The sequence below is a fragment of the Pteropus medius genome, unplaced genomic scaffold (assembly GCF_902729225.1).
Source record: "Pteropus medius unplaced genomic scaffold, Ma_sr-lr_union100, whole genome shotgun sequence".
In the NCBI taxonomy this organism is placed as follows: Eukaryota; Metazoa; Chordata; class Mammalia; order Chiroptera; family Pteropodidae; genus Pteropus; species Pteropus medius.
In genome coordinates, this window is record NW_024342474.1 from 4,893,028 (window position 1) to 4,921,015 (window position 27,988).

Here is a 27,988-nt window from a genome sequence, read left to right on the forward strand (position 1 = left end):
TTTGGCAGTATATGAATTTCTGTTACTACACATCTTCTGTACACTTAATATTGTTGACATATGTGCATGCATATGTTTGTGTGTTCACCAGTTTCATGAGAATGGCATGGTATTGTGTTAATTTGTATTCCCATTGCTAATAAGATTCACCATCTTCTCATGTATAGAGGTCATTCTGGTTTTCTGTTCTGTGAATTGCTTTCTCTCTCTCTCTCTCTCTCTCTCTTTTTTTAATTAAAGGAATTCTTCACGTGTCCTGATCCTTTGTTGGTTACATGTGGTATAAGTATCTTCCCCAGTCTTATCTCTTTACTTGGTGGTATCTGTTGATCAACAGATAGCTTCTCATTTTAACCTTGGCAAGATTATCAAACTTTAAGATTATTTTGCTCTTTGTATTAACTCTTCATATATTCTAAAGTAACAAGGATTTTCTCATATCTTTTTTTAAATTATACTTTTGCTTTCACATTTATATTTTTAATACAACTATTTTTTGCACAGCTAATTCTTCTGTAACACAGCATATGTTCCTAAAAATCACCATGCTATATGCAGAATCATGCAATAAAAAACATAGGGCATATGGGGATAATGGGGCTGGGCTTCATACTCAAAAAAATTTTGTCAGTGACACATTAAAAAAATACTTAAAAATGGTAGCACAATTTTACACATGCTAAATGGTTAAGACATGCATGAATACCATAACAAAGTTGATATTTTTATTTGGAAAAAAATGAAGATTACTTGTGGAAGTGGGATTCAGAAAGGTTGCGGCTTATGAGTTATTGTGAAGTGGTAGAAGGAGGATTGTCTGAAATCTGCCAAGAAGTTGTAACTACAGTTATGGAGAATGTGGCTCATAACACACATGAATTTAGGTAGATGTTTGAAGTGTGTGTTTTGTGCATTCTTGCGTGGCTCAGTACAGCTGGGTAATGTTCTACACCCCCCTTGTGTTTGTTTCAGCGTTAGGACTAGTGGATGGCAAGCAAGGCACCCAGGGTATAAAATTTAAGGAGGCTCTCCCTGTTAGAATCCATAGACATCTTACTCGTCTCACCTTAGTTTCGCCCTGGTTGTGGGTGAAGTAGTGCTTAAGCATATGCTGAAATTTGTGTTATTCCCTACTATATCAATCATGTTTAACACATTCAAGTTTTTTGAAACAAGCATTAGAGTAGAACTTAGTGCATATGTAAGGTTCGGCTCTAGTTTTTCGTATAGTTTTTTGTATATAGCCAGTACAAAGGCAGATCTTTCTAGTTTGTAATGATACTTCTGGCATACATCATAGTTCCACATATAAATGAGTCTGGTTCTAGTTTCTTTGTGCTGTTTCATTGGTCTTTTTGCTTCTCCCTATGCCAGTACTACATTTTCTTAATCATGGGCCTAGCACTAGCTTTGTAACCTTGGGCAAGTTTTAATTCCTATGTGCTAATGAGGTTTTAATAGTGCCTACCTGGTTGGGTAGTTAAAGGAGTAGAGGAGCCAATATATTAAAGTGCTTAGATGTTTGTGTCTGGCCCAAGAGTAAAGCTCAAAGGTTAGTTATTTTGTTATTATTAAAAGTAACTTTCGTAACTTTATATGTAGAAGACTGAGATTGCCATTTTGTTTTTCTTTTCCCAAATCATCTGAGAGGAAACAGAAGCTTATGGAAAGACTTTCTTATCGAAGTGACATTTAGACTATCTAGAAGATGATAGGAGTTAACTAGGTATTGAGAGCAGGAGGAAAATATATTCTAGGCAGAAGAAGCCATGAAGCAGAAAATTGTGTGTCTAGAAACTGAAAAAAGGCTCTTGCAGCTAGATCTCAGCATAAGATACCAGCTGAGAAACTAGAGAGGTAGGAAAGAGCAGATCATATAAGACCTGTTATGCAGTATTAAGGATTTTAGTCTTTATCCCAAAATCGTAGTTATAACAACTTGTGAAGATCAATATTTCATGACTTTTATTCTTTCTTAGAAATCTGAAAATAAAAGCCATGAAATATCAATTTTCACAAATAGTTATAACTATTTAAAAAGAAACTCTTAAGCTGAAATTGGAATCATCTGGACCCGTATAGCATACCAAAGATTAAGAGTGCTGTTGAGAATGTATAAATTCAGGTCTTTGTTCACTCATTTGTAATCTTGGTGAGCCGTTAATTCTGTTCTAGGCTTTTATCTGTTCAAATTGAGGAATTGGGATTTTGGCAGATCCATGGATTAGGAGTAGAGTTTTTACAGACAACAAATCTATGTAAATGTTTTGAAATAAAATTTTTCATTTATTTGTCTATTTTATCTAATGTTGTTGTCTTTCATGGGTACACCTAAGAATACACATTATTTGTGTAATTGATGCTCCTATTTTTTCTACTTCCTACATGTTTCGTTACTACAAAATTATACAAGTAAGATATAGGCGGTGGTCTGTAACAGAAATATGATACTCTTTGCAGTTAAAATTAGTGTTGAAAGCAGCGAAATATTCATTAAATGGCAGAGTTGTCTGTCATAATAGTATCATTATACAGAAAATAGTCACTTAGAGTGGAAACCTCCACTCTAACTGCAGGATTCATTAAATACTTTGGGAAATAAAGCCCCATATTGTAGATATATCTTTTAAATACATAGAGATAGAATTTTGATAGTATTCAACAAATAGTTTTTAAAGTGTAGTTTTATAAATGAAATTTTAAATTATAGCGTTGTTAATCTATAAATTCAACACAATTCCAATCAAAATCTTAAACAGGTTTTTTTTGTGAAACTTGATAAACTGATTCTAAAATTCATATGGAAGAGCAAATGGCAAAAGATAGCTAAGACAGTTTGCAACACCAAAAGCAAGGGGAACTTGCCCTTAAAAATATCAAAATTAAAGTAATTAAGACACTTTAAAATTGGCACAATGACAGAAAAAGAGATGAATGGAATAGGGCAAAGGCCATTTAGTATGGCACTGATTTGCAAAGAAAGCAAATGAAATGTCCAAATATCTTGGTTAAATTGCAGAGGAGAAAGTCTAAAAAATTTTTAGTGGGTGAAATAAAATTTAATATAATTTACTTTATTATCAATTTAACATATAAAGTCATTGCTAGTTTAATCTATTTCATTTGTTTTAGTAATAGGGTTTTTTTATGACTTAGTCTCTAACTTTTTTCCTCATAAATCTCAAATTTTATGATTTGGGGGCTTTCACTTGCATAATCCTGACAGTGGGTTTGGAGTACTCGTGTATAGAAATTCTGCCATACTCGTAGAGAATTAAATTATTGATGAATATTTAAGAATTGTAGGGTTTTGTTAGGTTGGTGCCTTTGCTTCAGATATTTTCAGACATAACTATAGCATTTTATTCCTATAGTACTATATGTAGTAAGCACAGAAACATCAGAATGATGATCTCCTAAAAACTTAGTTACCCAGTATTATTATACACATGGGCTTTAAACAACTTGTTAAATTATTACTTTTGATTTTGTTTGTGATTGAATCGGTTATATGTGGAGAATTTGTTTCTGGAAAAGAACTTAAAATTATAATGAACCGGGGCAAAGCAGAATTTCATAGGTATATATGGTCAATAAATTTGTAAAGATTTTTAGGTTTATGATTTTTTTTATGCTCTCTTTGCTAGAGAACCACTATTTTACTTTATCTGTCACTGGTCACCTGATGAGAAACTAATTCTAGGTATTAGAAAATAAGATGAAAATAAGTTTCAGTAATGCTTGTAGTACTAAGTGCCTCAGACTTTTTCAATCAATCAGAAATCAATCTTCCTTGTCCCAGTAGGTTTTACTGTTGTATGAGAAACAGAGAGAGATTGTTACTAACTTTGGTAAAGATAATTTTAAAGTTTTTTTAAAACTTTGATAATTATTATAATCAATCTTGCAAACCTTTAATAATTACTTTCCTTAAGCCCCAGAAGATACAGTAAAATCTATAAAATTAATACACTGTATTTGTAAGTTTTTACAAAAGAACCATTTTTCTTATTTATATTTTACCATATTGCATTTTATAATTTGTTTTAATTTTTATGATTACCATTTGAATTTTTGGTCGATTGGAAATTTTTTATTGAAGAGACATTACTTGCATTTTTTAAAAAGTGCTGTTAAGAAATTTTTTAAAATGTGTATGTCAGTATTTATCCTCAAGTAGTGGATATTTATAGAACAGTTGAAAAATGATACTTTACACAAGTGAAATATTTTTCTTCCAAATACTTGATATCGTATTTATTCTCAGTAATCTTTAACGTAAGCACATACTTTAATACAAAATGAAATATCAAAATTAGGTAGCTTCTCTGTTGTTCCTATATTTCCAAGTTTTTCTTTTATTGATTTCTTTTCTTTTTTAGGTACCTAGTTGATAGTCGCTGGTTCAAACAGTGGAAAAAATATGTTGGCTTTGACAGTTGGGACAAATATCAGATGGGAGATCAAAATGTATATCCTGGACCTATTGATAACACTGGACTTCTCAAAGGTATTATTTCCTTTTTTTAATCAAGTTGTAAATGTGTTCATTTCAATATATTAAAGTCACTACATGTAATATAGAAAATATTAATGTAACTAAACTGAAAGGTTAGAAATTCCTTTGTATTGTTGATTTGACCTAATGAGCTCAAATTTTTCTGTTAAAATTACTATCCTGTATCATGACAAATTTTGTTTTTATATATTATGTAAGAAGGGTTAATTATTGTTTAAAACTTTAAACAAAGAATGTAAATTAGAAAGCACTCACTATCTTATTATTTTCGGAAAATGCTGTGTTGTATATTGTTTTTCCTAATAGACACATGACATTTTTTCTTTAAGTTGAGGAGCACTGATGTATGTTTACATTCTTGGATTTTTGCATTAATCTTCTACGACCCTCACTACTTGCTAGCTCTTTTATACCTTTCATTACACTTAAGGAAACTAAAACCTAAGTAGCAGAACTGCCATTTCTGGCCATGATAAAGTAACAGGGACCAGATTTATCTTTCTACTTGAACAAACTAAAACCCTGACAAACTACATGAAACAGATTTTGAAACATTGGACATTAGGCAACTCAGGCAACAAAGAACAGTGATCCCTGAGAGTTATGAAACAAATGAGGTGAGCCCTGTGATTGCCTCAGCTTATTGCAGTGAGAGTTTTCAAGACACAGCACAGATTGCAGAGCTTGGCAGTCTCCTGTAGTTGAGGAAAGAGTTTGGAGTCCAGGGAGACCAAGGCTGCCAGAGTTTTCAGGGTAGACTACCAGAGAGGAATAAGCAGTGCAGAGAGAGAGTGAGACCTAGAGATATACAGAGGGTCTCTTTCAAGTCTTCAGCTGACTGTTGATTAGTGCATGCTTGTGAGGAAGCTCCTGAAGGCTAGGGAAAGAACCACCCCCAAAAATTAGAAGACCAATCATTGGAGCTCATATGAGAGGGACCAAGAATAATGTATTCACTGCAGCCAGAGTGGAAAACTTTGTATTTTACAGGGTAGACTACTGAGAATAGTTTTGCCTCTGTAATAGGGTAGAGTTAATTCTCGTGTCCTTCTAATTTGAAAGCATCAAACTATTTCCAAGTAACTTAACTGTATCTCAAACAAAATGCAAGAGTATTTATAGGAAAAAAATATCCAGCATCCAACTAGATCAAATTTAATGTCTTGGATCCAACCAAATATTACCGGGCATGCAAAAAAGCAAAAAAATATGCATAATTAGAAATATTTTTTAAAAAATTTTTAAGTGGATAAAAGGAACGAACAGCAAATGAAACAAATACAAAATAAATAGCAAGATGGTAGAATTAAACCCAGCTCTGTGAATAATCACATTAAATGTAAACACCCTAATTGTAGGTAGAGACTACAAGATTTGATTTAATAAGTAGGAGATTGAAAAAGATAAGTGCCATGTTGTGGTAAAAGCAGAATTATAAGACTGACCTCCAGTAATCTTCAATCTTGTATAGTCACATCTCCTTTGAGTATGGGTAAAGTCTGTGAATAGGATGAGATATCATGACCATGATTATTTGTTATCCAACAAAAGGGGAATTTTCCCAGTGATCTTAATCTAATCATATGTGCCCTTTAAAAGCAGAGTTTTCTCTGGCTGGTGGCTGAAAAAGAGAGTCAAAGCATGAGATGAATTCAGTGCATCATTGCTAATTTGAAAATGTAAGGGACCATGTGAGAAGGAAGACAGGAATCCTCTAGAAAGAGAGAGAGGCCTCGGGCTACAGCCAGCAAAGGAACAGGGATGGATAAATTTAACAAAATATGTACACTGAAAACTATAAGACTTTGCTGAGAGAAATTAAAACCTAAGTAATTAGAGAAATCATGTTAGTGGATCAAAAGACTCAGTACTGTTGAATTTCCCCACTCAATCTATAAATTCAACACAATTCCTATTCCTAGTAGACTTTTAAAAATTGGAGAGGAAATTTATATACCATAAAATTAATCTATTTAAATTATACAATTCAGTGGTTTTTTGTAAATTTACAAAGTCGTGCAACTATCATCACCATCTAATTCCACATTTTCATCACCCCAGGAAGAAACTTCATGCTCATTAGCAATTCACACCTCATCCGCATTCAGAACCCCCAGCCCTAGGCAACTACAAATCTACTTTCTGTCTCTATTTTAGATTTGCCTATTTTAGACATTTTGTCTAAATAGCATCATACAGTATGTGGCTTTTAATGTTTGACTTCTCTCACTTAGCGCACAGTTTTCAAATGCCACCCATATAGTGTGAATCAGTATTTCATTCCTTTTTATGCATGAATAATTTTCCATTGTCTGGATATACCACAGTTCATTTATCTGTTCATCAGTTGATGGACATTGTGTTTGTTTCACTCTCTGGCTATGAACATTCATTTACAGATTTTTGTATAGATGTGTATTTTCATTTCTCTTGGATATGTTACATGGAATTAACTATTTAAGGAGTTATTAGACTGTTTTCCAAAATAGTTACACCATTTTACATTCCCACCAACAATATATGAGGGTTTCAATATCTCTGCATCCTTGTCAACACTTAACCCTTATTATTGCTTGTCCTTTTATTATAGTCATCCTAATAGGTGTGAAATGTTATCTTGTTGCAATTTTGATTTCTCTTTCCCTAGTGATTAATGATGTTAAGTATCTTATCTGTATTACCTGTATATCTTTTTTTCTTTTTTTGGAGAAATGTCTGTTCAGAACCAGTGCCTATTTTTGAATTGGGTTATTTGTCTTTTAATTGTTTTGTTTTAAAGCTTCTTTACATATTCTGATACTAAGCCCCTGATTATATATATGATTTCTAAAAATTGTCTCCCATTCTATGGATTGTCTTTAACTTTCTTCCCATTCAAGTACTAACCAGGGCTGACCCTGCTTAGCTTCCGAGATCAGACGAGATTGGGCACGTTCAGGGTGGTATGGCCATAGGCTATCTTTTACTTCCTTAATGGTGGTACCTTTGAAGCACAAGTTTTTAATTTTGATGAAATCTAATTTACCTGTTTTTCCTTTGGTTGCTTTTTGGTTGAGATTTGGTGTCAGAAAGCATCACCTAATACAAAGTCATAAAAGATTTAAACTTATAAGAGTTTTATAATTTTAGCTGTTTCATTTATGTCTTTGATCAACTTTAAGTTACTATTTCTGTATGATGTGAGATAAGAATCAGTAGAATAGATTAGGGAATCGAGAAGTATATCCAAATGGATATGGTCAATTGGTTTTATTTTATTATTTTTTAATTTTATTTAAAAAAATTTTTTTCAATTACACTTGACATACATTATTATATTAGTTTCAGGCATACAATAGTGATTGGACACTTATATAACTTACAAAGTGATCATCTAGATAAATCTAGAACCCATCTGACACCATACATAATTAACTACAAGGCTACTGGATATATTCCCCATGCTGTACATCTCCGTGACTGTTTTTATTTATTTTCATTTTTTTCTGGCTTTATTGAAATATAATAGACAATTAGTTACTCATATTTACATTGTACAGTTCAATAAGTTTTTTTCAATTATAGTTGGCATACAATAATATTACCAGTTTCAGTTGTACAGCATAATGATCAGAGATCCACATAACTCAAAAAGCGATCACCCCACTAAACGTTATTAACCATCTTCCCCATGCTACACTCTACATCTCCATGTCTCTTCTGCAACTATCCATTTGTACTTCTTAATCCTTTTGCCTTTTTTCTCTGTTTTCCCCAAACCCCTACCATCTAGCAGCCCTCAAAATATTCTCTGTATCTATGAGTTTATTTCTGTTTTTGTTGTTGTTGTTATTTTCTTCTTTAGATTCCACATGCACGTGAAGTCATGCAGTATTTGTCTTTCTCTATCCAACTCATTTCATTCAGCTTATTACCCTCTAGGTCCATCAAGGCAATATCTTTTTCCATCCCCTTCCTTTTAGTCTGTGTGCATCTTTTAATCTGAAGTGAGTCTCTTGTAGGCAGCATATGTAGGGGTCTTGTTTTCTTATCCATTCAGCCACTCTTTCTTTTAGTTAGAGCACTTAATTTTCTATTTGAGGTACTCGTTGATAGGAATGTAGTTATTAGCATTCTTTATTCCTGTTCTTGATACATGTTTTTTTCTTTTTAAAGAAGTCCCTCCTGTAATACTGTCTTGGTGTTGATGAATTCCTTTAGCTTATTTTTGTCTGGGAAGTTCTTTATCTGTCCTTCGACTCTGATAGCTTTGCTGGATAAAGTATTCTTGGTAATAGATCCAGGGTTTTCATCACTTTGAATATGGTGCCAAGCCCTTCTGTTCTGCATGGTTTCTTTTGGGAAATCAGCTGCCAGTCTCATGGGTGCTCTCTTGTAGGTAACTAACTGCTTTTCTCTTGCTGTTTTCGAGATTCTCTCTTTGTATCTAACCTTTGGCATTTTCATTATGATGTGTCTTGGTGCGGGCCTCTTTGGGTTCCTCTTTCTTGGGACTCTCTGAGCTTCCTGGGGTAGTATGTCTATATCCTTCACCAGGTTAGGGAAGTTTTCCATCATTGTTTCTTCAAATAGCTCTTCAACTTCTTGTTTTTCTTCGGGTACCCCTATGACATGGATATTTTTACATTTAATTGTGTCCCATGGGCTCCTGAAATTATTATAATCTTGGTTTCTTTTTTCTTGCTGTTTTGATTGAGTGTCCTTGACTTCCCCATCTTCTATTATCAATGGTTCAATCCTTTTTCTTTATCCACTGTTTATTCCATCTTCATCTTAGATAATGTGTTCTTCATTTTGACTGGTTCCCTTTTATAATTTTCATTTCCATTTTTATATTTTTTATCTCTTTGTTAAAATTCTCACTGAATTCATTTACACTTCCCCTGAGTTCATTGAGCATCTTTATAACCAGTGTTTTGAACTCTGCATCTGTTAGATTGCTTGACTCCATTATTCCTGGATCTCCGTTTTGTCCTCTCATATGGTTTCTACTTCTCTGTCTTTCCATTTTGACTACCTTTCCACGTCTGTTTCTTTGTGCTAAGCACAGCTCTTCTAAGTCTCCCAGTCTTATCAGCTCAGTTTTGTGTAGCATGTGTCCGGTAGCACAATCCTGAGGGATTCAGCTGCAGGCCAAGTTTAGCCCCACCCTCTGCCCCTCCGGAGCCACATGTTAAGATTCAGCAAGCAATCCACAGATGCTGTGCTTATAGTTGCCTCAAAAGGCCACACCAGAAACCCAGACCAGCTTGAGTCTTGGTGCTGCTCAGCAGGAAGCACCAGACTTGCTGAAGACACACCTAGATGTGGCTTGGGTGGGGTCACAAGATAGGGGAGGCGGAATTTCAGAGAATCCTCTGGGCAGAGGACCTCTGTTATCCAGTTTGATGAGGGCTCAGTTATGGCAGTTCTGCATCTACACACTGGGCAGGGGAGGGAGGGCTCAACAGAGGAACAATGGATACTGCTGGCCCTGCTGCCCTGGAGAGAGCCTCACTTCTGGTCCTCACTCCAACAATTCTTTGTCCCCCTGTAAGTCCCTGGTGCCTCCTGTGCAGCCAACCAGTGCTGGTGTTCAAGAGCAAGCAGGCCTGTCAACGCGAAAGTCCACTCGCGGACACAGCCTCTTTAAGAGGCATCTGCAGCTGCCAGCTGCTGCTGCCCGTAGCCTCTGTCCTGCTCAGCTGCTCAGGACTGGGCAGCCTCATGTCTTTGCCCCCTCCTACCTTCTACCTTTGCAGTTTGATTAATTATTTCTCTCCTTGGCTGTAGGGCTTCTGTTCATCTAGATCCCAGGTGACTTTCCTTGCTGTTTGCTCCGTGTTTCTGTCACAGCTTTGATTTGGTCGCAAGAGGGACGAACAAAGCCTCTGTCATCTACGCTATTTTTTCCCATCTCTCTGTGACTATTTTTAACTACCAGTTTGTACCTCTTAATTCCTTGCCCCCCTCCACTCTGCCCCCAGTCCAGCAACCATCAAAATGTTCTCTGTATCTATGTGCATGTTTCTGTTTTTGTTTGTTCATTTATCCTATTCTCTAGATTCTGCATATAAGTAAAATCATATGACATTTGTCTTTCTCTATCTGACTTACTCCACTCAGCACAGTACCTTCTAGGTCCATCCATATTGTTGCAGAAGGCAAGATTTCATTCTTTCTTACAGCTGATGGCTGAGTAACATTCCATTGTATATATGTACCACCTCTTGTTTATCCTTTCCTCCATTGATGGGCAACCAGATTGCCTCCATTTCTTGGCTCTTGTAAATAATGAGGCAGTGAACATATGGATGCATATGTCCCTTTGAACTACTGTTGTGGATTTCTTTGGATAAATACCCAGAGTGGGATTATTAGGTCTTTCTTTGTCTCTTGATATAGCCTTTGTTTTAAAGTCTTATGTCTTGTATTAAGTCTTGCTACTCCAGCTTTTGTTTATTTGTTTCCATTTTCATGAAATATCTTTTCCATCCCTTTACTTTCAGTCTGTCTGTTTTTTGATCTGAAGTGAGTCTCTTGTAGGCAGTATATGTAAGGGTCTTGTTTTCTTCTCCATTCAGCTACCATCTGTCTTTTTAATTGGAGCATTTAATTCATTTACATTTAAAGAATTGTTGATAGATATGTAGTTATTGCCATTTTATTATTCCTATTTTTGAACTTTTTTTTTCTTTTTAAAGAAGTCCCTCTGACATTTCTTATAATACTGGTTTGGTAGTGGTGAACTCCTTTAGCTTTTTCTTTTCTGGTGCTCTTTATCTGTCCTTCAATTCCAAATAATAGTTTTGCTGGGTAGAATAATCGTGATTGTAGGTCCCTTTCATCACATTGACTGTTTCGTGCCAGTCTCTTCTGACTTGCACAGTTTCTGTTCAGAAATCAGCTAACAGTCTTATGGGTGCTCCCTTGTAGGTGACTAACTGCTTTTCTCTTGGTGCTTGTAAGATTCTCTCTTTGTCTTTAAACTTTGAGATTTTAATTATGATGTGTCTTGGTGTGAGCCTCTTTGGGTTCATCTTGTTTTGGACTCTGCACTTCCTGGGCTTGTATGTCTGTTTCCTTCAACAGGTCAGGGAAGGTTTCTGTCATTATTTCTTCAAATACATTTCCATTCCCTTGCTCTCTTTTCCTTCTGGTACTTCTGTGATATGAATCTTGGTACACTGATGTTGCCCCAGAGGCCCCTTAAACTATCTGCATATTTTGGATTCTTTTTTCTTATTGCTGTTCTGATTAGGTGTTTTCTGTTACCTTATCTTCCAAATTGCTAATTCAAACCTCTGCTTCATCTAATCTCTTGATTCTTTCAAATGTATTCTTAATCTCAGTTAATTCTCTTCTTCATTTATGACTGATTCTTTTTTATGTTTCGATTTCCATTTTTATGTTTCCTATGTCTTCGTTGAAGTTCTCACTGAGATCATTGAACATCCTTATAACCAGTGGTTTGAACTCTGCATCTGACAGATTGCTTGTCTTCACTTTGTTTAGTTCTTTTTCTGGAACTTTGTTTTCTTCTTTCATGGTTCTATGTCTCCCATTTTTGCTACCTCCCTGTGTTTGTTTCTCTGTATTAGATAGAGCCGCTGTATCTCCCAGTCTTAGTAGAGTGTCCTTATATATATAGTAGGTGTCCGATGGGCCCAGTGGCACAGTCTCACTGATCTCCTGAGCCAGGTACCCCAGGCGTGTCCCTTGTGTTGGTTGTATGCGCCTTCCTGTTGTAATTGAGTTTCGGCTACTGTTTCCAAGGCAGTAGGATTGACTCTCATGCTGATTGGTTGTGAGGACTGGCTGTGACTACAGTGGAGGGGCATGATTCACCTTAGCAGAGGTCTGGTGCCTGCCCAGTCTGCCCTTTTGGTGTGTTATTTGCGGAGGTGCTTGAGTGGTGCTCTGGTGTGGTCCGAAACTGACCACCCAGTGTATTAGTTCTGGGGCTTTTTGGAAGGGGGTCGTTGCAAGCCAAGGTCAGCCACTGCCTATGCCCTTCCCAGGGCCACTTGGTATGAGCTACAAAGTGATCTGCAGATGGTTGCCACTGGGCTTAGAGGTGGCTGAGAGAGGCTGAGCTGTGTACTAAGGCTGGCTGTCACTAGGGCTGAGCCTTGGGGCTACTCAACAAGAGGTATGGGGCACCTTGAGGCCAGATGCTGCTTTTTCAGGGTTTGTGTCTTTTTGAGAGATTTTGGAAAAGTCTGTAGCATGAGCCCAGACAGGCTGTTTGTATGGAAAAGCCACTGGAAGTACCTAGAGTGAGCCTACAACTTGGGTATGATGGGATCGTAGGAATCAACAAGGCAGGATGAACAGTGTTAGCCAGGTTGATGGAGACTCAGACATGGCACTTGTCTATATTTGCATGCTGGGTGGTGGGGATGCCTCAGTAAAGGAGCACTGATTCTACTAGTACTTTTGTCTACCCCTCCGGCTCTCTCCCCAAAGCCAGACAATTTAGTTTCTCCCTGTATGTCCCTGGCGCCTTTCACACTGCTGCCCCAGTGCTGGAACTCAGAGCAAGTGAGTCAATCAGCAGTTCAATGTGCAGGACCTGTAAGAGGTATGGCTGTGACTCTAGCTGCCCTTGGTTAGTCTCAGCCACAGTCTCTGCTGGTTTTCACAGCTAGAAGTTGTGGGAAATTCTCTCTTGGCACTGGAACCGTAGGCTGGGGAGCCTAATGTGGGGCTGGGACCCATTGCTTCTCAGGGTGGACCTCCGTAGCCCAGACAGCTCTTCCGATATTTAATCACTCCTTCTGAGTCTCTGCCCCTCCTACCAGTCTCTGTGTGGCCTCATCCATGTATCCTTAGTTATAAGACTTATCTTCAACTAGAAATCAGGTAATTCTCAATGATGATTGTTCTGTAGTGTAGTTGTGATTCTGATGTGATTGTGAGAGGAAGCAAGCATAGCGTTTACCTACTCCACCGTCTTGAGTGGAACTTCATAGTCAATTGAATTTAGACAAAGATGTAAGGAGAAATTCAATGAAGGGAGGATAGTCTTTTAAACTAATGCTGCTTGAGTATTAAGTATCCGTTTGCAAAAAAAACCTTGAATTTTGATCCATATCTGGTACCATATACAAAATTATCTGAAAACAAATCACATACCTAAATGTAAAACCCAAAACTTATAAAACTTATAGAAAAAGGAAAAAAATTTATGACATTGTGTTAAGCAAAGATTTCTTAAATGTGATATAAAGAAAATTTAATAAAGTTTCTTTGATAAATGAAAAATATTGATGAATTATGTTGTATCAGTAATAAAACCTACTTCAAATGACACTGTTAAGGGAATGAAAAGGTAAAACCACAGTGTGGAAGAAAATATTTGCAAACCACCTAGCTGATAAAAGACTTGTATATAGAATAAAGAATTCTTGAAACAGTATTAAGAAAGCATAAAGCTTTGTGGAAAAAATGGGCAAAAGATTTGAACAGATGTCACCAGAGAAGATAGAGTTTTCAAAAAGCACATGCAAAGATAACATCATTAGTCATTAGATAAATGGAAATTAAAACCACAGTGAGGTACCACTATACATGTATTAACATGATTAATATTTAAAAGACTGACCCATACCAAGTGTTGACAAGGATGCAAGTAGAACTTTCTTAACACTGTTTCTGGGAATGAAATAGTCTGGGAATTTCCTTAAAAGCTAAACCTTCATATACCTTAGGAATTAGCTGTTCCATTCCAAGGTATTTACCCTCCCAAAATGAATGCATGTATCCATATGAAAACTTGAACACGAATATTCATACCAGTGTTATTATAAGAAAATTGGAAACAACCTAAAATGCCCATCCAACAGCTGAATGGATAAACAAATTATAGTATATTCATATTCTACTCAGCAATTAAAACGAATGAACTATTGATATATAAAAATATGAATGAATCTCAAGATAATTATGCAGCATAAATGAAGCCAAAGAAAACAGTATGTTCTATTTTTATAAGAATCTAGAAAATGCAAATTTGCTTTTAGTAATGGAAAGCAGACACAGTTTTTATATAAAATTCTAAAACATGCAAAATAGTCTATAGTTGCAAAACACAGATAAGTGGTTTTCTAGGGACAGGATGGTGGACCTTGGATGGACGAGAAGGAGAGATTACAGAGAGCTACAAGGAAAACTTTGGGGGTGATGAATGTCTTCATCATTTTGGTAGTGGTAGTGATCTCACACTTGTATTGATATGTCAAAACATATCAAATTTGTACATTTTAAATATGTGCAGTTTATTGTATATCAATTATATATCAAATAGCTATTTTTTGTTTAGAGGTATTCTCCCCCCATAAAAATGATAATTTTATTTTGTACACTAGATACAAATTATTACTTAGGTTCTGTTACAGAATAAAATCATTTACCCAAACTCTTAAGTTATTGTGGAAAACAGCATAGAAGTCTTAATTTTAAACTTTTTAATTTTCTCAGCGTTCTTAGAGGCCGTTTGTTAGAGTGAAAAAAAATGGATGATAGGGTAAATGTGTTTGTGTTGTAATCCAATCTGTATAATTTTCTGTCTTTGTGACCTTGGGCAAGTATATCAATACCTGAATCCATTTACTAATAAAAATGGAGATATCTACTTCATAATAGTATTTCGGAAATCAATTGAGATTACAGGGTTTTTAATAATACCTTTCACTGTACCTGCAATTTTCTGTATGTATGATCTTGGACGAGTTACTCAATTTCCCTAATATTTTCTAATCTAAAATGGAGATGCCTATCTTATAATATTGTTTTGAGGATTGTCTGAGATATCATGGTTATCCGCTGTATTCTTTTTTTCCTTAATCAAGATTTTTATTGGTGGTTTTTAAGATAAGTACATGGACTTTTTAGTTTATACACAATTCTTAACGTACGTGCAAAAAGTCTAAAACGTCATATAGTTGTGATTCTTTTCTAAACAGTTATTCCAGCGACTTTCCAGCTTAAAATTTGGAGGCTAATTTTCTGTAATAGAGTGTCAAGTACCAATACCTCCAAATGTTGGTACGCTGTTACTAAGTCACAATTTAATATATATAGTACATATCAAATTTGCAATTTTTCAGAGCCCATTAACAAAGTTACTAGGAAAACGACTACCATGACCAAAAATGTTACAGAGGGCGCAAAATTCTGACAGGGAGAGCCAAGATCAAGGAGTGGTTTCCTTTAGAGGAAACAGTTCTACCAAAAACATGGAGTAGAAATAATTTATAAATGTTCAAGACATGTTAAATGCACGACTAACTCCAAATTGCCATTTAGTGTTCTTGTATTATAGGATGTAAAAACTGCCCCCATTTATGGAATGTTAAACTGACACCCAAGCAATCAAAGCCTCCCGTATTCAATATCCCACTATTTTTTTGGTTGTACTAAACAATAAACAACCAGCAAATAATTTCAACTCTTTTAAAAAAGCATTTACATTTTAAAAAATGGGGTGAGGTAGAATTCCCTCCTTAAAAATGTTTCTAGAGCTACTAAAAAACTTGAACTTCGTAAATAGTTGATAAAAATATTCCCCTGGATTGTTCAAGAAAGGAGACAGACCACTGATAAGGCATGGTATATGATATTAATCAGACTTGGCTTCTTTCTCTTCTTCATCAGAGAGGCTGGGCTCTCCTGGTTTTTAGTCTGTGTTTTCTGCAGGTAGATCTTTTGTTTCTTGGTTGGCCACTTTGGCCTGTTATCCCTTTGCTCCCCTTTACCCTTTTGTTTGCACTTTTTTTGTCTGCAGATTTATCCTTTTCTGCCACCTTTTTTGGCTTTGTTTCCATTTTTGCAGGAGCAGGTTTAGCTGATATCCTCTCCAGCCTTCTTTTGGGCTCCTTGTTCACCAACCCCTTGGCAGAACTGACCTTCCTCTTGGACATCATGGCGTGGGGCGGCTGTGTGCTGGGTGCCAGCAGGCCATAGCCTGGCAAGAGCCTTCACAGAGCTGAGCTGCTTGGCATCTTGCTGCTCCTCCTGCCACCTGAGATGCTGGGACCTATGGAGAGGGCCCCCACTGGAAGAACCCGTTATCTACTGTATTATGTCTCAATAGTACATTGTTCATACAGGGATTTAGAATATTTAAGTTTCTTTCACCTTCAGAAGGTTCTGAAAATAATCTCTTGCAAATTATCATCAAGAATTTAAAAATTACAACTAAGGTTTAAAAAAACTGAGCTTAAAAATTAGCAGTTGGCATCTGCTATTGAAGTCTGTACTATAAATGATTCGGAAATTTCCCATTTTGTGCTGTATATGAACCATAGTTTTCTCAAAGTTTAATATGATTCTATGACTGTAGATTGATCCTAGATAGAATAATTTTCTTTAATCCCTTCAGCATTTTTCCTGCTTCTTGATTTATATTGTTATATCTATTAAGAATAATATGTTCTCATTATTGAAATGCTACCAACAACATTTTGATTTCTCATGTTTGTTAAGACTAGCTCAGAATGAGAAAATCTCCTTTATGTTGTATATAACCCAATAAACTATTTCTGTACTTTGGAAATTCAAGTAAAGGACCAGATAGTAGTAAATGAATCTCCATTTAGGACTGTGATGTAAGTATTGCTTCTATACCTCTGGCTTGCCTTGTACTAAATTTTTAATTTAACTAGAATTTTGAAAATGAATCATAGAATCGCATCGGAAAAACTACTACTTTAGATCTGAGAAGGAGTCTAGATCATGGGCCTTCTGGAGTAATGAGTTGGTTCACAGGATGCCCTTTTGTGATTTCTGTCATGGTTTCCAGGGAGTCACATGGTTTAGAAGGACTCCCATGTGCTTTTGAGTCATTGTAAAGGTTATTGATTTGTTTCTGAGCTTCCTTCATCACCTAATGCTAGAATGACCACTATAACCATGTTAGGGATCTCCGATACTGACCATATTTGGGAAACTCTTCTTTCAGGTCCCTTGGCTAATAATTACAGCTTATTTTATTTTTAAGAGCCTAATAAAAGAAAATTTAAGTTTTTAAATCCTGTTAACGAATGCTAAGCATTGGAACTTCAAGCAAGTTTATGTTGGAATATGTAGATTTAGGTGTGAACCTCTTCAGAACTTTCTTCACAACACATTGAAACATTTAAATACGTCTTCGTCAATTTAAGTAATTTGGAATTTACACAACGAAAGTATTGAGAGATATACAATCTTTTTTTTTTTTTTTTTTATTGAGCTTGTTTTTCCTTTGCAGATGGTGATGCCCAGTCACTTAAGGAGCATCTTATTGATGAATTGGATTACATACTATTGCCAACTGAGGGCTGGAATAAACTTGTCAGCTGGTACACATTGATGGAAGGTCAGGAACCAATAGCACGAAAGGTACATATTAAAAATAACAATAAAAATTTTTTTCTTAAAAAATTCACATTTTATTGTTAATCTAATAATTGCGAAGCCTCATCAATTATCATTGAGAAAAAGACCGTAAAAATGTTACTGTACACTGTATAATAATAACAACGGTTAACACATATAGAGGGTTTTCTTATAGGCCACCTGCTATTATAAACACTTAACAGCAATCCTTCCTTGTCTGTGGTTTTGCTTTATGTAGTTTCAGTTAGTTGCGGTCAACCGTGATCCAAAAATATTAAATGGAAAAATTCCAGAAATAAACAATTCTTAAGTTTTAAATTGCATGTCATTCTAAGTAGTGTGATGAAATCATACACTCTCCTGCTCCATCCTGTTTGAGACATGAATTATACCTTTGTCTGGCGTATCCATGCTGTATATGCTACCTGCCCACATTAGTCATTTAGTAGCTGTTTCAGTCATCAGATTGGTTATCAGAGAGACAGAGACTACTTTCATACAATGTTTATTCCAGTATATTGTTATAATTGTTCTATTTTATATTGGTTATTGTTCTTAATCTCTTACTAAGCCTAATTTCTAAATAAACTTTGTGTGTGGCGGGGGAGGGGGACATAGTATACACAGATTCGGTACCATTCATGGTTTCAGGCATAAACTGAGGGTCCTGGAAATACCCTCCATGGATAAGAGGTTCCTACTGTATACATAATTAACTAATTAATTCTCAAAAAATCCTTATGAATTAAGTATTATTATCTCCATTTTATAGATGTAGAAATGAGAACAGGAGTAGAGATTGAGGGCCTTTTTTAGAAAGTCACATCAATTTACAAACTATGTCAGCCTGACTCTGCTTTCTTAACCACTGTGGAGCACTGCTTTTTGATAAAACAATTAGAAAATAATGAAACTAAAAGTTGAAATATTTTGCAACAAATTTTTTTAAAAACTTGAAAATGCAGATATTTTTCTTTTCTATTTTAAAGTTTTACAATTATAGTCTGGAAGCATTAAAAATTACCATTTTTTTTACTTTTGGAACTACAAAGTCATTTATAAAAGTGAGGGTATTACCATAGTAGAATAATACCAATTGCTTAAAGTAGATCTGCCAACCTTATACAAGTGTTTGATAGTGTATTCATGTGGGGAGGGGAGTGGAGAGAAAGATTGGGGAGAGAACCAGAATCTCTGACTCACATAATTATTTATCTGGGATTTTTTCCATTTGAAAATGATTAAAAAGGGTATTACATACCCTTGTTTAAGGGCATAAACCTCTAGTAGACCAAACCATGTTTGGGTTTATTTGGAATTGATGCTACAAAGTTGCTAAATTAACAATTTTGGCATATGTGGGACAGAAAACTTAGTTCACAGGTCTGTAGATCAAAAGGAACTATACACAAGATGCTTAAGGAACTATATCCGGGAATCCTCACTACACCTGGATCAAATAGAGATGAAAAGTTTCTGAACTTTGAGTTAATGTTATAATGAGATGAGACTAGTGGGAGCCTTTGCAGGGGTCGTGAGTATATTTTGCATCTTGTGGGGGAGGGAATGTGTCTTACTGGGGACCAGAGGGCGGACTGTGGTAGGCAGCCTCAAAAATGATCCCCAGTGATTGCCACCCACACTCTAATGTAATGATTGCCACCCACACTCTAATGTAATCTTCCAAATTGGACCACGTTTGGACTGTGTAACCAGTAAAATACGACAGAAGTGATAGTATGTCAATTCTGTGTAGTTTATAAATTTATGGGTACTTCTAATTTGAGAGTGCTCTCTTGATCTCTCCTGGATCATTCACTCTGAGTGAAGAAATATGCCATGCAGGCAGCCTATGGAGAGACTTACTTGATGAAGAACCAAAGTCTCTGCCAACAGCTGGAGAGGAACTGAGGTCTGCTAACAACCACATGAATGAGCTTGGGAGCAGATTTGAACAATGTGATTAACCACCTGACCTAATTGACATGCTTAGTAGTGCAGAAGACAAATTTCTTTTGTATTCTAAAATTGTCTGATATTTTTAACTGAATAACAATACAACATAAAAGGGTGACTAAAGCCATTCTTAGAAGGAACTTTATAGCTTAAATGTATATATCGGAAAAGAAAAAAGTCTAAAAATCTATTGTCCCAAGAAGTTAAGAGAAGAAAAGGAAAATAAGCCTAATCAAGAAAGAATATTGTACAGTAGACATTCATAAAATAGACAAAAACATACACTAAACAAAGTTTACTCATAGAAACAATGAAATTAGATTAGTAAAATAAAGGCGAGTCCTGGCAAACTGATCAAGAATGAGAGTACAAATAACCTATATTAGAAATTAAAAGGGGGCATCATAGAGCCTAAAGACTCTTAAAGATTGTTTTTGATCAGCCTTGTGTAATAATTTAAAATTTTAGCAGAAGTGGACAAATTTCTAGAAAAATACAACAATGTAGAAACAACGAGAAATAGAAAATCTGAGTTGCACTATGTTATTAAAGAAATAGAATCATTAAATGGAAACCCTCTCACAAAGAAAACTGCAGGTCCAGAAAGCTTCACCAGTATATTCTACCAAATATTTAAGGAGCGAGTATACTAATTCTATATAAACTCTTCCAGAAAATAGAAGGAATACTTCTCAACTTATTTTGTGAGGCTTGCATAAACATAGCACAAAACCCCGAAAAAAAGAAAAATTACAGGCTGGTCTCACTCATAAACACAGATGCTTAATTTCTAAGCACAATATTAGTAAGCTAAATCCAGCAATATGTAAAAAGGACAATTTAAAAAAATAGCCAAGCTGGATTTTTTTTCAAATGCAGTTTTGATTTAACTTTGGAAATCACATTATAATTTTGGTCTCAGCTTAATAAAAGAGAAAAGTAATCAATGCAGAAAAAGCATTTGATTAAAACTCAATATCTATGTATGATTTTTTTTTTTTTAACTCTTAGAAAACTAGGAATAGAAACCTACTGCAAATACACTTATTGGTAAAATATTGAAAGCTCTTCTCCTTTCTCAGATCAGGGACAAGGTAAGGGTAACTGTATTAAAGGTTTTAGCCAGTATGATAATGCAAGGAAAAGAACTAAAAAATAAGAGTTGAAAAAGAAGAAATAAAACTATAATGTTCTAGGAGACATAATTGTATATGCTGATAAATCCAAAAATTGTACTAATGAATAATTAGAACTAATAATTAAGTTTAGGAAGGTAGCCAAATATAAAGTCAGTATATGAAAACCAATTATATATCAGCAGCAAATAAAGTTGAATGTTAAAATAATGTTTACAGCATATCAAAGTACTTAGGAATGAACAAATAAAAATTGCTTTTCTACACTGAAAATGACAAAACATTACGTAGCAAAATTAAAGAAGATCTAATGTATATATGGCCATGGAGGTCACCAAACTTCTGTGTAAAGGGCCAGATAGTATTTTCAGCTTTGTGAGCCAAAATGGTCTCTGTGGAAACTACTCATCTGTGCCATTTTGAGTGCAAAAGTAGCCATAGACAATCTATAAATGAATGGGTATGACGGTGTCCCAGTAAAATGTCATTTACAAAAATAGATGGCAAGTGAGATTTAGACTGTGGGTCATAGTTTGCCCACCCCTCATCTAGGCACTGGGTAATATATGCCTGCCAACATCACAAAAAGAGATGCATCTAGATATTATTTACATCTTGTATCTCACCATCTATAAACTAGTCTTAAAACTTGCAAGAATAAAAAAGGTAGATGGTTAACTTTTCAACTAAAATACACTTGAGAGACTTTATCAGTCAATTGTAATGTACAGGTTTTATTTGAAAGTCCTGATTCAAACACTGTATTAAAAATGAGACACCAGAGACAGTTTGAACATTGACCAGATATTTGATATGAAGGGGTTCATTTTAATTATTTTAGGTATGATAATGATATCATGGTTATGTTTGAGTCCTTATTTTTGAATAAATATATTCTGCAGTATTTATGGATGGAATATCACATGTCAGATTTGTTTGTTATGCATTAACACCTATGATTTCATAGTTGTGTTATACTTCTCTACTTGTCTGTCTTTACTGCTAGGTGTTATCACCTTGAGTCCAGGGACTAGGTCTAATTTACCTATTGTTCCTAGCACACAGGTGCTCAGTAAGTGCTGTAAAAATGAATGTAGCTAACTCCTCAAAAATATTAAGTGTCCATTAGGCCTGGTATTATCAAATTGTTGTGGAGTACCAAATTTCTTTAAAAATTATTTTCTGTTTCCAAAGGGTGAGAAGTAGGCACTTGGAATGAAGTAAAGTTTCTGTGAAACTTTCATCTGCTGATGTAAAGAGTAGATAGACTACATTAGGTTTATTAAATATATTACATGGTTTAGTACAAAATGCTTTCTAATATTTATAGCAAAATGAATAAGTAGAAATTATATTTATTTTAATTCAGCATAAACTTGAGTTTCCATCACTAACTTAGTAAAGAAACTTTGCCTTTAATGTAGCCTTGAATTAATGGAATTATTTTTGTATAGTCATAAGTCTTAAATTTTTAACAGGGAGCCAGATTTCATCTTGGGTTTGCTCCTTATTTATAATAACATAACATGTAATTCACTTACAAAAAACATTCATCTCTAATTCTGAAACTTAACTGTTATTTCTGAATATTCATCATCTTATTTCAAATGTATATTTTAATGGTTATAATAATTAGGTAAATATACTTTGTAACCTGTTTTTAATAAGCCCATTTCTTGTTACAGTCTTCATACCTATCATTTTAAATGATTATTTTCAATACAAACATTTTTAGTGAATGTAGGAGTTTATATAAACAAATCTAAAAGATGTCATATAAACATAATTTACATAACCATAACACTAACATATAAATGTGATAATTATTTTTCTCTGCTATGGTGCTATTATATTCAAGCTTTAATCATTTATATAATATAGTTCTTTTCAAATAAAAGTAATTGGTGGGCAAACATTTTCTTTAAAAGAACAGTTTAATACACTACTTTTGGAAGTAGTAAAATCCAAATATATTAGTAATATTCTAAGTAATGATGAGAAGGTTTTAGCAATGTAAGATACTATTGGGGAGAAGAAAAAATAAGAAAAATTCTGAATCCCAGTAAAATGTGGACTTCGATATAATCTTGATGTTTTATTTTTATTGTTTACAATGACTTCCTGACAGTTAAATCACCAGGTTCTTTCTAGGAAAATATCTATTAGTGTTATGAAAATTGCATTTAAAAAAAAAGCTATGCTAATTTAGAAAATATATACCTCAGTATAATCATAATGAGGGATTTTCATATTTTTTGTTATTTTATGCTGTTTCTTTATCCCATTACCTGATCTATTGTTGGTTATTTCATTTTTTTCCCATAAAAATGAGGCCTGTAGGTACCTTCAGTTTTAGCAACTTATCAGTGATTAGTAGCTATCTTAATATATTATTTTAGGATTCTTACTCAAATATTGAATCCAAGAGCTGATATTTATGATTAACAGGAATATTTGATTCCTAATTTTTCTACTTAAATACAGCTACAAGCAGTGTGATGAAATTCAGTGTTATGGTATCTTTTGCTACATTCTTAATCTCAAAGTAAATAAATGTAAGATAAAATGAACTTCATTTGTTAAGAGACAGTTTATATATTAATTGGAAAATGAATTGATTAATGGAAGGAGAGCTGCAGGCTATTTGTTACCTGAAACAGCAATAGGAAAATATATATGACAGAGTTTCATAAAAATTAGTATTACGTTCGACATTAAATGCTAGATAAACATTTGAATTTTTTGAGCTAAAACAATTTCCTTGCAAGTGAAAGAAATATTTAAGTCTCTTACTAAATTAATGCGAAGCTTGTGAATACAACAGCCATTTGGAGCCTCCCTTTTGCCATATTTGTCTAATGTATCACATATCAGGCTGATTACTATTTTCAGCAACAGTATTCATGACTGAAATCCTAGAGTTACCCTTTAGAAGATCAAAAGGGAATAACACTTATTAAAAAGGTGACTCTAATATATACATATTTTCTCTTTTTCTGCTTTATTGCTTGCATGTGTAGCAGGATTTTTTTTTTTTTCATTTATTGCATAGAATTACTAAGTTCATTTAAAGGTCAAACAAAGTCATCTTAGGGTAGAAAACTAACATATCAGTTACAGGGCATAGCTGAATACTTTGGCAGCAGTAATTTGGAATTATTTAAAAATATTTATTTTAACATACGTAGTGATGTGATAGCTATTGCTAACTGAAATTATACCAATTTTTAAAGGCTTTTTGCTTGAGAACAAGTACTAAAATCTTTAAGTATGTCTGTATCTTTGATCAGAGTTGTATTTATATTTTGAGTAAACTTTCTCATCATAAATATTGAAGTTATTCATTATGTACCTAGGTGTCTTTGTAAATCAGTAGAATACCTTTCTAAACTGTCTGTTAGTGTTTAATATTGTTATTCATATTCAGTTAAATAATAAATTTTCCAAAAATGTTTCTTGATTTTTTCAAGTATCCAATACCTTTATTCTGTGATGATGAATTTAATAGTAGTTGTTTTTCATTGGAGATCTGCATTTTTTCTAAAGCCTCTGTAGATAAATTTATTCTGTTAGAAACAGTGAAATATATTGAGCTACTGCTGACACTGATTTGTTTTATTTTGTTTTTTAGGTGGTTGAACAGGGTATGTTTGTAAAGCACTGCAAAGTAGAAGTATATCTCACAGAATTGAAGCTCTGTGAAAATGGAAACATGAACAATGTTGTAACTCGAAGATTTAGCAAAGCCGACACAATAGGTAATGGGAGATCTTCTCTTTGTTAAACCATTGCTATTAGAAATTTAATTATAATTTATTTGTTATATGCTCCTAGGATGATAACCATTTTAAGGATTTATACTTAAACATTGTAGATTTCCAAGCTTGATACAGTATATCTTAGAGTTGAATTATTTATCATTTCTACTTTACATTATTAGATGAATTTAACATTTGTACCATTTTACCTGTTTTAAAAAAAATCAAATAGTTATTGTTTTTAGCATTTAAAAATGTATATTTTGTTTATAACAAATTAAAGTAGAACTTTAAATAAAACCTTGCTTAAATAAAACTTTGTCAGGCAATGTAATATAGTCATAATGATAATGTTTTCCTTTCTTAGCATGGAAAGTGACAATTGTTTATTTATTTTTTCCTTTCAGCTCATTCTTTGGATTCTAAATACAGTTTAATTAGCTATGTAAATAAGCCAGCAGGTTTAGCATTATTATGACACAATGATTTTTTTTATAGCGAGTAAATTAGGGATTATAGTCTCATATGTAAGTGTACCTAATTCCCTCTATATATTTATACATCTACATATCTCTATATATTCATATATCTGCACATATAAATGTGCATTAAAATATATGTAAATTTTTTCATTCTACTTAAAAGCCACGTTTTAATTTAAGATCCAGAATGTATTGAATAAAATGTTTTTTAAATAAGGAATTTAATAACAGAATTACAGTAGTTTTTGGTAAACACAGCTTGAAATAAAAATTATAAAAGTTATTTTTTAAGTAATTGGAACTTTGTAAAAGTTATTGGAAAACAAGAGTAATAGTAATAATTCGATCTTGTTGGAAAAATGGACAGTGGAGAAGGACATGACACTTAACATAGAACTCAGCAAGGAAGAGAGGTTAGCACATTTGTGAATTATAACACCTTATAGCTTTCCTTGTTGGAACCAATCATTAAGTACGCTTTGGTTAAAAATAAAAATATTTCTGGATTTCATACGTCATTTGACTTTCACCACTTACTCATTTCACAGCAGGAAGTACTATTAACCTATATTTTTCTTGAAATAGTACCATTCTTGAGTACCCAGTGCTTGATTAACCCTAATTTTTTTGCCAAATAAAATACATAAATTTTTTTATTTTCACCCTCTTCATTTAACTAGAGCATTTATAAGTTTGAAATGCAATTTTAGTAAACCTAAACCTATAATCTTTCTAAAATGAATGCTTAAAATATTAGAAATTCCAAATATAAATATCGTTATATTATTATGAATAAGTTACTTTTGAACTTCTAGATTTATAGAACATATTCATGAAATAAAACATTTCTACGTATTAAAATCTGAAAGTTTTCAGTATAATACAGTAGTGTCCCCCTTATCAGGGAGTCATATGTTCCAAGACCCCCAGTAGATTCCATGAAACAGTGGATAGTACCGAACCCTATATTTACTATACTGTTTTTTCCTAGATATGCATACCTATGAAAAATTTATAAAATTTAATTTATAAATTAGTATGAGATTAATAATAACTAATAATAAAATAGAACAGTTGTAACAATATGCTGTAATAAAAGTTATGTGAATGTGGTCTTTCTCTCAAAATATTTTATTATACTATATTCACTTAAATACTTCTCTTTTGCATATCCAAATTGCCAGCATCACTGCTCTTCTCTTTTGAGGCTGTTATTAAATAAAATAAAGATTACCTGATCACAAGCACTGCAATACAGCAATAGTTGTTCTGATAACCAAGATGGCTACTAAGTGACTCTTGGGCAGGGAGCATATGCTGTATATGCTCCCTGCCCAAGACTATATCCCAGGCAGTACAGAGTGTACAACACAAGACTTCGACACATTACTCAGAACACTTGCAATTTAAAATATATAAATTTTATATTTCTGGAATTTTCCATTTTATATTTCAGACCACATTTGACTGTGGGTAACTAAAACTTTAGAAAGGAAAGCCACAGATAAGGGGAGACTTCTGTATAGAAAATTACATTAATCAAGATAGTAAAATGTGCACAATAAGAATCTATAAGTCTATCCATCTATTAAAATTAAATGTTATTTAATTTTAATTTTTTTATTTAATTTTAATATGTTAAGCCAATTGAAATATAAACGAGAAGCTACCTCTTAAAATAGTTGACACAGATATTTCCTAGTTATTTTTAAAGTTTAGTATTTTCTCTCTTTACTTCATATCTGTAGGAAAATCATATATAAATATGAGACAATCAGTAATCTTATTTTAGAACATTAGTTCACCAAATAATAGTTTAAGACTTAGATGAAGATCAGCAATTGGTTTAATTTCTGAATTCAAAAGAAGCATTATGGAGTTCTCACATTAAGTACTAAGTAAAAATTTATCAAGGAGATAGGTAATTTATAAAGAATCTCTGCTTCAGAAACTTTGTGATTCACATAGATTTTAATCAAGATAGTTTAAATTTACTAATACTTTAAAATGCTACATGCATTGGATATATGCCTTAAAAATGTGTATGAACTGAATTTTTGTATAGCTAAAAATTTTTATTTTATTAAAGCAATGTGTTTCAAAGTGTGATGTCAATACTTTGTTATTGAACAGTTTTGAGAGTAAAGAAAATGGAATAGAAAATACTATAATAGAAAAGACCAGTATGTATATGTGCATAGTAGGTCACAGTTTCTCCCTTAGTCTTAGTTTGAAAGGTTTGAAAGTTTATATTAGAGCTTTCTAAGCAAAAAGATTTGCAAAAATTAAAATGTCAGGAATTTTAGATACTTCCTAGTTATAGTTACAGTAGTTAGCAGTTATTGAATACTTACTATATTTTAAGCACTTTACAGAAATGGTTTATTTAAACATCAACAACACTGTATCTTCATCTTATAGGTGAGAAAGCTGAGATTTACAAAGGTTATATAACTTAACCTAGGTTTACCCTGCTACCAAGTGATAGAACCAGTATTTTAACTCCATTTTATACCAGAGTCTAATATCTTTTTTTTTAATTAAATTTATTGGAGTACCATTAGTTAATACAATTACATAATTTTCAGATATACATTATAATTTGACATCTGTATATTCTATTGTGCAGAGTCTAATATCTTAATTGCTGCCTTACATAATCTGCAGTGTCAATTGGGCTGATTTTGTTTTCTAAAGGAAGTGAATTTTGAAAACAAGAAAGAATTTGGATTAAAATAAAAGAAATAATGGGATGTATATTTTTCCCTTGTGATCTTT

General features: G+C 33.6%; 1 protein-coding gene across 4 annotated transcripts in view; it reads left to right on the forward strand.

The window, feature by feature from the left end:
* The window catches only part of USP15 (ubiquitin specific peptidase 15), a 106,365-nt gene that overhangs the window by 13,934 nt on the left and 64,443 nt on the right, over positions 1-27,988 (forward strand). For all 4 annotated transcript variants that reach the window (XM_039865873.1, XM_039865869.1, XM_039865871.1 and 1 more), the window contains exons 2-4: positions 4,383-4,510; positions 17,751-17,881; positions 24,602-24,728. In XM_039865873.1, the coding sequence (XP_039721807.1) occupies positions 4,383-4,510; positions 17,751-17,881; positions 24,602-24,728 (386 nt within the window). The remainder of the gene's footprint in view (positions 1-4,382; positions 4,511-17,750; positions 17,882-24,601; positions 24,729-27,988) is intronic.